Source organism: Bubalus bubalis, chromosome 18 (genome assembly GCF_019923935.1).
Source record: "Bubalus bubalis isolate 160015118507 breed Murrah chromosome 18, NDDB_SH_1, whole genome shotgun sequence".
Taxonomy (NCBI): domain Eukaryota; kingdom Metazoa; phylum Chordata; class Mammalia; order Artiodactyla; family Bovidae; genus Bubalus; species Bubalus bubalis.
Window position 1 is genome coordinate 33,840,882 of NC_059174.1, and position 12,499 is coordinate 33,853,380.

The following is a 12,499-nucleotide window of genomic DNA, read 5'->3' on the forward strand; positions in this document are numbered from 1 at the left end:
GTTGGGAAGATCCCCTGGAGAAGGAAATGGCAACCCACTCCAGTACTCTTGCCTGGAGAATCCCATGGAGGGAAGAGCCTGGTAGGCTACAGTCCACGGGGTCACAAAGAGTCGGACATGACTGAGCTACTTCACTTCACTTCACTTCCAGGACCACTGGCTGCTGGCTGAGCTGAGTGAGGAAATGGGAGCTGGCTCCCATGATTCTGGGGGATTTCAGGCAGCAGGCATTGTTTTACCTGTATCTAGTTTTCCTCCTGGGACTCTGCCCAGCTCCTCCTGTGTCTGCCTCAGGAATGGGGTGCCCTGAACCACTCCCAAGGCACTGCTTTTACTTCCACAGAACACACAGAGGGGGGAAGCCTCTCTGCAGACCCACCTACTGGTGAGCTGAAGGGATTTCACCATGCCTTCCCCTGATCCCAAGGAGTAAAATTTGAGGTCCTGGGTCCACAGGAATCCTGCTGACTGGTCTGTTTGGCACAGTTCGTTGCCACCTTCCCCCTGAGGTCCAGAGAGCCCCTGGTTTGCACAGCACAGGTTAAATCAAAAATTACAGACTCAAATGCCAGCCTCCTGTACACATTACTTTCTTCACAAGACCTTGTGCGGTCAATGTCCACCCCAATTTATAGATGAGGATAACTAAGACCCAGAGAAGACTGGCCTAACTCTGTCTGAGAAAGCCTGGCTCACCATGGCCCCCAAACTCATATGTCCCCAGTTGCATCACTCGCCCCACCTCCCATGTCCCAGGGCATATCCAGAGTCTCTCTGGCCCCGGCCTGAGGAAAGCCACAGCTCTCAGGCCTGTGACCCAGGCAGTGAGTGCCCACTCAGGACTGAGTAAGGAGGAGCCCAAGCCCAGGACCCACTGGGGTGGTGGGACAACCTGCCTGCTGTTCCCAACGCTGGGCCGTATGGACGTCCCAGCCCCAGCCCCAGGGGAGCCGGTGTGTCGTCTCCCCAGCTGGGCCCCACTCAGGCCTCCTCCTTCTACTCTTAGAAAACGCCAGCCAGGCAATCCTGTAAAACCTGTGTGCTCAATGATTCCGCCCACACACAACGGCCTGCGTGGCCGCCTTAACTGCCGAGTCTTCCTCTCCACCTTCAGCTGTTCATTCCGCACAGTTGCCCACACCTCAGAAGTTCTTTAGGTTCTTTAAGTTTTTAAGGAGACTGTGGAACCAGAATCTTCCTTGTTGCCAATTAACCCCTGGTGGCATAATTGCACGTTCTGCCCACCCCAAAGCCGCTGGGGTGGGGATGCGGGCCCAAGAGGCGGGTCTCTCTGCAGGGGAGCTCCTCAATTGTCCCAGGCCCAAAAGTTAAGAAGGGCCCTCCAGACATTTTGCTTTAGGGGTTAGAATTCCAGTATGCGGGCTTCTCTGGGCACTCAGGCCTGCAACTGCAATCAGCAAGGCCAGGCCTGTCCTACTTCCTTCCGTCCCAGTCCCTCCAGACTCCAAGCCAAGGCTGCCAGGGCTTCGAAGAAAGGGATCAACCCCAAGGCTGAAGGGGCAGCAGTAAGGGCCGTCCCCACACAAGCTCCCAGGTAGGAGCCGACATCCCACACAAGCCATCTTGTGGTTCCCAGCACCCAGTCGAACTCCCCCGGGGGGGTGGGAACCGCAACATCCTATTCTGGGTACGAGCAAAGGATCCAGTCAAACCCATCCCTAGATGACACTTGGTTTAGGCTCACGGTGATAGCAGTCTGTATTTGTGAGGAGCCGAAACCTCTCCAAACGTCTACTCTCACAGTACCAATTCACTGGGAAGGCCCGCTGCATGGAAAGAAGCTGGGTTTCTACCCTTCCTCCCTATCATCACTTCTTTAGCTCTGGCCAGAACACTGTTGACCAAGCCTGCAGAAAGAAAACCCTGAGCACGGATGACATCCAGAGACCCTGAGCACAAAGGGACTACAACAAAACCCCCAGCAACCAAAATCTGAAGCCACAAAAATGAAATGAAGAAACCGCAGGTGGTGCAGGCAAATGAGGAAACCCTGCCCCGTGAAGAACTTTCATCTTGGCAGGCCGCCTCCCCCCATGCCAAAGACAGCCGCTCACAGGACTGGGCTCTTGCTTTCACAACCCCAAAGGTCCAGGTGAGGCCCCGAGGAAGCCACAGGGGCAAAACTCTCAGGGACCACCAAACGCCACCCACCGCCCCCAGCGACATCTGTGTGAGGGAGTCTGCTCTCGTGAGGGCAGAAGACGAGTAAAACCCAACAAGTGATCACTGGAGGGGCTCCCTCGTCCTCCTCGCTCCTCTCCTCTGCCCGTCCCCCCTGTGGCAGAGGCACTAATGAGCAGGCGCAGAGCAGAGCGAAGAGCTGTGTAAACCTAGCAGTGGACACCCCTGCTCCACGGACACCCAGGCAGCCAAGGCACACACGGGGCTCCAGCATCAGAAACGCTGCCTGCCGGAAGGGCAGAGCCCACAAGAAAGTTCTGAGGACTAAGGACAAAGCCCAGTCAGGACTTGCCCTGGCTGCCTACCCCGAGCCCACAGCACTGAGGTGGCCTGGAGGGGATGGATCCTTGGCAGCTCGGGACCCAGGGAGAAGCCTTTATGGACCCCTCAGAGGAAGGGGTGAGAAACGGCTGGAGGACAAGTCTGGCTGGAGAGCAAAGACCTGCCTCAGGTCCCGACACCCAGCAGAAGTTAACAGTGTCACCCAGGTGCCAGCTCTGTGCTGGGTCCCAGCTAGGCCAGCAGACCAGATATGCTCCTTGTCTTCAAGGAGCTTACGCTCCAGTTGGTGGGGCATGTGACAGACAAGAAGTACATGTGTATAAGCTAAGCTGCATGAAACTGCCATTTTCATAGGTCACAATTGGTCAAGTTTTAACAATTTCATATGGTTCAACCTAATCAGAAGTTGTCTTAAATACTATGAAGGAAACCAACAGAAAGAAGTGATTTTCCCTGGTGGTCCAGTGGCTAAGACTCCATGCTCCCAATGCAGGGGGCCTGGGTTCAATCCCTGGTCAGGGAAGTAGATCCCATATGCTGCAACCAAAGATTCTACATGCCATCAATTAATTAATCAATTAAAAAAAAGAAAAGAGTAACAGGCTCAACCCATCTAGACAAGGGGGTTGGGGAGGCTGGGGAGAGGTGATGTGTAGGACCATAGTTGTAGATGGGAGAGCCAGGGAACTGGGCTGTACAGGGTGGAAGCAAGATACTGGGACCAGCTCTGAGAGGGATGAAGTTCAAGGCAGCAGGAGGCAGTGACGTGGGGGAGATGGCAAGGAGAAGGGAACAGGCACACAGCTACCAGGATGGGAAGGGTGGGGAAGAAGCTGAAACTTCAGACCCCAGCCTGCAGCCCATTTCCCCCAAGACTCCCAAACATCAGCAAACAACCGAGCACAGGGGCGGAGGGCCCCACAGCTCTGAGGCTGCAGCACTGAGGACGCCCAGCCATGTCTGTGTGGTGGAGTCTGCTCCCGTGAGGACAGAAGACACCTTCAAGTGAAATCCCAACAAGCACCATGCACGCCGTGCTGGACTGACGGCTCTACTCGCTCTGACTTCACCCCGCCATGTCTTGTCCCGCTCTGCCACGTAACCCACAAGGCCCTGCCCCCTCTCAGACTGGGGTCAGCTGGTGTGACCTGCTTTGGCCAATGGAGGTCAGCCAACATGAAGCCGAGACCCGAGAAAAAACTAGCGCTTCTGCCCTCTGGCCACCGCCACGGGAAGTGAATGCCCAGGCCAGCTCACCAGTCCCAGGAGAGGATCAGCAAGCAGACGAGAGATGAGTCACCCCAGTCACCCTCCCCGGGCCACCCCAGACCTGCCAACCCCTGGATGTGTCATCAAGCCCAGCCAAGGTCAGCAGAGCTGCCAGGCTGCCCACCCTGGACGGTCAAGCCATCAATATGATTTGGTTGCTATACCATGTATCTGTCAATTAGTAAATGAGTTCCAATTTTATTTCTAAAAATTTAATGGTTGAATAAATTATCGATTGTGCAAACTACGATACCTTCTGTACAAGTTTTCTACAAAAACGTATCTTGCACTGTGAATTGACCGCTCCATCAACCGTACAGGCAATGTCTAAAAGAAAAAAAAATGTTATTTACTAAACTCGGGCAGGAAGGTCAGGAAGCCTGGAACAATGACTGTTGCTCCCCTGCCTCTGGTCTATGCTGAATACAGAACTGAGACGCCACCGGGGAGGGGTGGAGGGGTGGTGGACAAAGAACCATGTGTCCAGCCTCCTTGACCCTGGACCCTCCCTACGTCCAGAGGCTCGGTGATCAGTGCAGCAAGGCAGAGCTGGCGGCTGCAGCCTCTTTCACGGGAGGGGTGAGGCTCCATTGGACTATGGGTTTGGGGAGTGCTAGAAAAACTGCTAAGTGACGCCCAGGAAAGTGGAGGCAAGTGTGAAGTGTAGTAACTATTAATGACCCAGCAGGTGCATCCACTGAAGCAGAGGCAGAGCTTTGAGGGGACAGGGTGTGGCTTTCTACAACCCCAGCAGTAGGCCTGCCAACACCTGCCTTCACTCAGGGCTGGTGGGGATCACGCAATCCTTCATAACTGTAAAGACCATGCCCTACAGCGGCGGGAGGACGCCACTCTCCGCCAGCAGGCTCACACCCTCCACGGAGGCCTTCCCTTCATCCATGGTGTCCCAATGGGAAGGGCGAGGTGCCCTGACTCCAGACACTTGAATGGGTAAACACTGCTCTCGCTCAGCCTGCCCATGGCACCCACTGGGACCTGGATGCACAAATCAGAGGCCGATTCAAAGCCACAACCTGAGTCAAAGCCATGTCCTCTCTCTCCTATCTGTCCATCCGTCTTCTTTTCTATTCTTCCATCCTCTCCTTACTTCCAAATCTCTCCTACCCATCTTTTGTAGCTCCCCATTTATCCCTCTTTTATCCTCTTTCCTAGTCTGTCCATCTCTTTGTCTCTCTCTGCCTCCTTCCTGATTTCATTAAACAGAGGAACACACATATGGCCCATTATATGTAGATATACTGGACACAATTTCTGTTTGCAACTGAGTGCCCATTCAGGAAAAAGTAAGGCGAGTGCCAGCCTCAGATCCTCTGACATGTAACTTTTAGACAGATCTTTGGGCTTCCCTTGTAGCTCAGCTGGTAAAGAATCCACCTGTAATGTGGGAGACCTGGGTTTGATCCCTGGGTTGGGACGATCCCCTGGAGAAGGGAAAGGCTACCCACTCCAGTATCTTGGCCTGGAGAATTCCATGGACTGTGTATAGTTCGTGGGGTCGCAAAAAGATGGACATGACTAAGCGACTTTCACTCACTCACTTGGGGAGATAGAAATTCAAACAGTTCTGCTTGTATCTTTTTTCATTTTAAAAAACACACAGATTTGTAGAAGGATGAGAGCTATGGCTGCAAGTGCCCAGCCCTGCATCAAACCAAGTGGCTGTGTCAAGAGACACTGGCCGGTGGATGTCCCGTCTCCTGTAAGGAGACCCTCCAAAGCCAGTCTCTCATGCTGGGCTGCCATTCTGAACCCCAGGTGCCAATCTGGATCTCCTCAGAGCCCCTGTTCACACCCTCTGGCTGATGAAAAGGGCCAAAGCAGCCATCTTTGTGCCCAGGTGATCTGCCCCAATACCTGATTGGCCCAGGGCTGGACACCTGACCCAAGCTGAGCCAATCAGGTTCTTTCTCTCAAGAATCTGAACCAAGAAAGTGAACAGGCCTCCTGAAGGTTAGGTCCGCGGTTCTCATGCAAACAAACACAGCGTGCGTTAAAATCACTTGGAGGGCGTGATAAAACCCAGATTGCTGGACCTCATCTCCAGAATTTCTGATTCAGCGGGTCCAGGATGGGGTCAGAAAATGTCGTTTCTAACAAGTCTCCAGGTGCTGCTGCAGCTCCTAGTCTGGGGACCACACTTTTGAGAACTGAGTTAAAGGGCATTGAGCCCAGGAGCCAGCAGGTCATGAAGACTTGGGCTCACGTGGCATCGTAGCAAGTCCTTGGCTAGCTGAGGGTGGGGCTAGGGGGCCTGGAGCCTGGTCCTCAGAGAGCGGCGGGACTAGAGACCTGGACTCCAGAGACAGAGAAGGCTGAGCAGCTCCTTGTAAGGTTTCCCTTCCTGGCAACCAAATGCCCCTCATTTGATGAAAATTGAAACCAAGCATCTGAGATGTACCTGCGGACGAGTGTGCTGGTCGAGCATGGTGAGCTGCACGTACGTCTGCAGCGTGAGGCCCCATCGACAGGCATCCTGGTACATCAGACCCTGGTGGGGGTTAGGGGGAGAATGCAGTGCTGTATCTACAGGACTCCCTGACTGTGGACCCAGACCCCACCCATCCCTTTCTAGCAGCCAGAGCTGAGCCTTCTGACCGGGAAGGAGGTGGAAGGAGCACAGGCACATTACAGCCCCTGCTTGCTGGGTCCATCCTTGGCAAAGTGCACGGGGTAGCTTCAGAGGGAGCCTGGGGCATAGCCAAGTGCAAACCCCAACTGGAGGTTTACCAGGGAACCTGCAAGGAGACCTGGGTTTCTTCTAGGAGAGGGTCGGGGTAGAATGAGCAGCTGGAGACTACTCCCCAACCCCCACCCCACGGAGCCGGGCGAAGCACTTGCGACGGTTTGGGATAGCTGACAGGAGGGCTCCAGGCTCCCTACACGCCCAGCCAGGCCTCAAAGAACCTTGACCTCAGAACATCAACCTGCCACCGTTTTCCCTGTCCCCTTGCCCGGTGCAGAGCGGGGACACACCTCGTGCACTAGCACCGCCGTTCCTGTACACTTGAGAAGCTGGCGGTTCACACAGGAAACCGCACACTCACCAGCGGATTATGGCCTCGGACATTTCTCCACTTGGGCACAGGCTCTGTTAACACCTGCCAGGAGAGAAGACATTAGAGAGCTGCTGCTCCTCAGTTCTGAGCTCCGTGAAGGCGGATGAGTGTTAGGGGTGGCATGGGGACAGAGTCAAGACCTGGGCACCCAGGCTGGGCTAAAATAGTGGAGCAACCCTCCCTGCAAGGTCAGAGACATGGCTCCTGGTGTGACTTCCAGAAAGGATCTAAGACCCACCCTGTATACAAGTATACACATGTATCCCCTCCTCTGCTGCCATGGGGGCTCCTTGGGGGCAAGGGGAGTTCTCCCAATCACCCCTCCTATTTTCCATCCTGTCCCTTACTGCCCACCACAGAGGGCAGGCAGGGAGATGAGAGAAGCCAGGAGGGAGGCTGCTTCGTGCAGCTTGAGCCCAGCTTCTGGTTTGGGGGCTCTGCCGTGACCCTGGCAGTGAGCTCTGCCTCCATTTCCTCTCTCTGATCTCTGCACTGGACACACCGATGGGCAAAGGATCATGTTTCTTTTAGTAGCTTCCCTAAACTGTGCAGGTGAGTTCTGGAAAGGATTTAAACGGTGTTCTTGGAGCCAAGACTTTAGAATATATGGGGATATTTGGGGATCTTCAAGTGCATGTGAGTAGGTGCCACAGGTCACAAGAGAGCAAAGGAAAGCAACTCATGGGACCCTTGAGGAGGAGCCCCTCGCCTTCTCGCTTTGTGCCTTCACTCATGCTGCTGTTCTGCCCAGTATGCCGCCTCAAGTTATTTCACCCCAACTTTCATTATGTGGAAAGCTTATGCATACCCTTCAAAAGACAGCTTATATCCCTTCCTCTGTGAATCATTCCCAGCCCCCTCCCAACCTTCCTCTCCTTCTTCTGGGTCTTCATTCCATTCCTATCCTGTGAGGAGCAAATGCTATACCCCTCAGGCTCACCAGAAGCTGAGACAGAGGCAGCCTTGACTTGCGCCCCATCTGTGGGACAGTCACTCAACACACACTGAGCATCTCCTGTGTCAAGTACCACCCTAGGTACCAAGGATACAGCAAGAGCAAAACACCCCAGCCCTGCCTTCACGCAACTTTAAACCGGCTAGGGAAGCAAACATTAATCAGATCATCACAGAAAGTTAGCATGTATTTTCAAACCCTGAGAAGTAGTATATCATAAGGATACAGAGGGGCCAGAAGAACCTACACCAGGGAGGGTAACCTAGCTGGGGAGGTCAGAGAGCAGAGCTGAGATCTGAAGGGTGGTTTTCTTAAAGCCAAAACATTTTTGTATTCTGTGGAGCCAAACGAGGGCACAGGCCCTGGAGCAGACAGCCTGGACTGGGACACAGCGCCACAGGCTCTAGCCGGGTGACTCTGGCCGAGCCATGTGACCTCACTGAGCCTGTTTCCTCCTTTGCAAATGAAGCGATAGTAGGACCTGCATCACAGGGACTACTCTTGGAAGGATGAAATCAATTAGATGATAATGAAGCCTCAACACAGTGCCTGGCATAGAGTACCACCCTCATTAGCTGTTAACCCTCACTGCTGATGGTGGTGGTGTTCATTGGCTCCAAGGTCTTCAGTGAGAATATAAGTGCTTCTAAAGCCAGGGGGCAGGGGGCAGGAATTTCCCTTGTCCAGTGGTTAAGACTCTGCACTTCCACTACAGAGGCAGGGGTTCAATCCCTGGTCAGGGAATTAAGTTGCCACATGCCACTCAGCTGGGCTGAAAAAATAAATAAATAGAGTGCCAGTGAGAGTTACATTGCTCAGGACAGGTGTGTCAGGAGCCCCCCAGAGCCCCACCTCCCTGGGTCTGAGGATTCATGAGGAGGACTCATAGGATCCAGCATATAGTCATACTCACAGCTAACTAACTCACTAACTAACTAACTAACTCACAGGTTACAAAGTATAATCAGCCAAGGAAAAAGGTGTATGGAGCAAAGTCTGAGGAAACCAGGCCCAAACTTCCAAGGGGCCCCTCCCTCCTCTCACACGGGATATTCTCAATTCCTCCAGCAGCACTTCTGCTGGGTAGGGCTGGTTTGCACCCCTTATGAATCCACCAAACTTTTGCAGGTTGCTTCAAACCTAGTGTGGAAGCCGTACCTCAATGTCTGCTGAGTTGGAGAAGAACTCCAGGCATGTTGTCTTTCCACTGGCAATATTGCCCTCAACACAGATCTAGCAAAAGACAAATGCATGTTAGGACCAGAAAGTGAGTGCCTAGGGGAATATCAGGACGAGTTTCTAGGGAAGCGCTCAGGTGAAGAGCATAACTTGTTCAGTCCAAGACCTCAGTGTGTACACAAAACCTCCACAGGAAACCCCAAGGTCCAGTTATTAGCAATTAACAACTCAATTCTTCCCACCACTGGCAGGCTCCAGGCCCACCAGGCCACCACCCTCCAGGACAGATGCTCCCTTACGTCAACCCACAGACCCCACAACTTGTCTTCGGCCACCCTAGCTCTGCCCTTCCCTAGCTCGATCCCTCAGACTCTTAGATTTTAGGCCAAATGGGATATTACTCAGCTGTTAAAAAAAGAATGAAACTGGGTCATTTGTAGTGCTATGGATGGACCTAGAGTCTAACATACACGTTAAGTAAGTCAGAAAGAGAAAAACAAATGTCATATATTAATGCATATGTATGGAATCTAGAAAGATGACGCAGATGGGTCTGTTTGCAGGGCGGGAACAGAAATGAAGACGTACAGAACAAACGTGTGGACACGGGATGGGGCAGGTATGGGTGAGAGGAACTGAGAAAGTGGTACTGACATATAAACACTACAGTCTGTAAAACAGATAGCTAGTAGGAAGCTGCTGCATAGCACAGGGAGCTCAGCCTGATGCTCCATGACGACCTAGAGGGGTGGGATTGGGGGTCTTGCATCTGCTCCCTGAAGGCTTTCCATGGGCCAGGCACTGTGGACTCAGGAGCCAGTCCCAGCTCCCACTGAGCTCATAGGTGTGAGGATGGGGAGAAAAGTAAAAGGGAATTACAAGAAAAGATGCTCACAGTGCCATGGGAGCACAAGGCCAGCCAGCACCACTGCTCTGGAGAATGTGCCAAAGTTTACCTCCCCCTTCCTCTGCTGTTAGGCCTTCATTCCAACTTCCCATGATTGTAACTGACACTGTAACGTGCCATCTATCCTTGTTTTTTATTGGGGGGGTGGGGGGATGTTGCACAGCTTGTGGGATGTTACCTCCCTGACCAGGGATTAAACCCATGCCTCCTGCATGGGTTGGAAGCACAGAGTTTTAACCTCTGGACCACCAGGGGATTCCCTATCCTTATTTTTAGATAATAACATTCCATCTTTTCTGAAAACAGATTTTTTTTTTTCACTTTAAAAAACATCCAATTTTATTTATGTTTATACAATGTTATTTTTTTTCCTGAGGAAAATTCCCTATAATAAGTAATGTTCAGAGTCAAACCAATTACGTTAGGGGTATTAGAAACATTAGAGTTTCTAATGTTTAGAAATATAGAAGAATATAGAAGCATTGCTTCAGGAAAGATTTGTGCCTTGTTTCTTACCAAAATCATTTAGAAAACTGAAAACTACCCAACATCCCTCATCTTTGCATTGCCTACTCCCCAGTTTCCTCTGAGCTTTCATGTAAAAAAAGACAAAAACCACTGGGCAAAAAGTACCAAGGTACTATGTCATTTAAGAGCTAGCTAGACAGTCATCAGTGAGAGGAACCCCCTCAACCCAGTTTACCCAGGACTTTCCCTGACTGTCTAGCACGGACTATCCCAAATGCCAGGAATCCTCTCAGTCCCTGGAAAATTGAGATGATTGGTTGCTCAAAGTTATGACCAACCTAGACAGCACACAGAGTTGGACACGACTGATGTGACTTAGCAGCAGCAGCAGCAGCAGACAGCATATTAAAAAGCAGAGACATTACTTTGCCAACAAAGGTCCATGTAGTCAAAGCTATGATTTTTCCAGTAGTCCTGTATGGATGTGAGAGTTGGACTATAAAGAAAGCTGAGTGCTGAAGAATGAAAACAGATTTTAAGCATTCTCACAATAAGAAATACAGGGAACTGACAAAAAAAAAAAAAAAATCACTCCTAATTCCAGCGATAACCATTATTTAAATGTTTAATCAGAATCAAACTTTTCAGAGGCAAACAAGTTTGAGCCCCAAAGCCCCCACTGGAAGAATCAAAATATATATTATCCTATTAAAGACCCTGAGAAATCTGCCATAAGAAGGGAACTTGCCCAAATGTCCAACCAAGTGGGATCCATGCACTTGAGGGAGCACTATCACCATTCAGCAATAAACAGAAATGAATAAACAGAAATGACAAACGCTATAACGTGGATGCACCTCAAAACATATGAAAAACAAAAACAGCTAGTCACAAGACCAAATGCTGTACGATTCCATTTCATAGAAAATGTCCTGAAAAAGCAAATCCTCAGAGACAGGAAGCAGAGTAGTGGTTGCCTGGCTCTGGGGGAGTGACTGTAAATGGGCAACAGGTTTCTTTTCTGAGTGATGGAAATGTTCTAAAATTAGATTGTGATGTTGCACAACTCCATCAATTTACTAAGAAATCATTAAGCTGTAAACTTAAAACAAGTCAATGTGGCGGTATGTACATAACTTAATAAAGCCATTCTTTAAAAAAAAAAAAAAGGAACACAGTTTAATTTTAATCTAACAGTCAAAAAATTAAGACTTTTCACACTCACCCCTCAAATTCTCTCTCCCTCTCCCTCATACATACCCACTGTTACGACTTCCCAACTTTCCTTTAACCAGACTTCTTTACCCCCATAGACAGTTTATATATTATTTCATTTGGATCATACTTTATATATTTTTATCCTCTTCTTTTTTATCTCTTACAAAGTAAGTACTTTCCTAGGTCGTTAAGTATTTTCAAAAATGTGATTCTGGATGGCTGAATAATATTTCATCACATAAGATATACCATGAATTATTGAAATCCCTACTGTTGAATGTTACATTCTCTCCAGTTGCTTTTATTATAAAATTGTGTTGTGATATTTTTGATATGATAAACTGTGCTGTAGTGATCCTTCTTGTACATAAATCCTTGTCACTGGCTCCAATTATTTCCCTTCAATAGACTTTTAGGAGTATAATCAATGCATCCAAGGATACCTGAGTTTTTATGACTGTTGATGATGATGCCAAATTACCCTCTAAAATGCTGTCCCAATTCACACCCTTTTTTTCTAAATGAAAAAGATGGATGGAAAGAGCATGTGCCTTTTACCATACTGTGCCAATACTGGGCATATCCCATCCTAAATCTTCATTCATTATGAAGAATAATAATGTCTGTCACTAGGCAGTGTTAGCCCCTGTGGCTTCTGTACTTTGCCCACATTGTCACAGTGATCCCTGAAACAATCACAGCTAAGAATTATTTGCATAGATGGGGAAATTCAGGCTCTGAGAGGTTAAGGATTTGTCTACCTCTACTAAAGAGCATAACTGGGGCTTGAACCACATTGTCTGATCCACACTTTCCTTACTCCATTTCCAAAAGCATTTTTTTTCTGTTAGGGAGGTGGAGCACTTTCTTCTGTTTATTAGCTATTAACAAAATCCCTCAGGAAAAGTCCATTCATATTTTGCTCACTTGAAAACGTTAGTC

The 12,499-nt window shown here is 50.0% G+C and overlaps 1 protein-coding gene across 6 annotated transcripts in view; it reads right to left on the bottom strand.

Moving 5' to 3' along the window:
* TK2 (thymidine kinase 2) overlaps window positions 1–12,499 on the bottom strand; it is a 30,870-nt gene that overhangs the window by 14,327 nt on the left and 4,044 nt on the right. For 4 of the 6 annotated variants that reach the window (XM_044931994.2, XM_006072106.4, XM_044931991.2 and 1 more), the window contains exons 3-6: window positions 8,944–9,018; window positions 6,819–6,872; window positions 6,173–6,262; window positions 4,007–4,080 (exon numbers count right to left, since the gene is read on the bottom strand). In XM_044931994.2, the coding sequence (XP_044787929.1) occupies window positions 4,007–4,080; window positions 6,173–6,256 (158 nt within the window). In that variant the 5' untranslated portion in view covers window positions 6,257–6,262; window positions 6,819–6,872; window positions 8,944–9,018. Of the gene's footprint in view, window positions 1–4,006; window positions 4,081–6,172; window positions 6,263–6,747; window positions 6,873–8,943; window positions 9,019–12,499 lie in introns of those variants that run through there. The other 2 variants (XM_044931993.2, XM_006072112.4) reach the window with 2 other exon arrangements.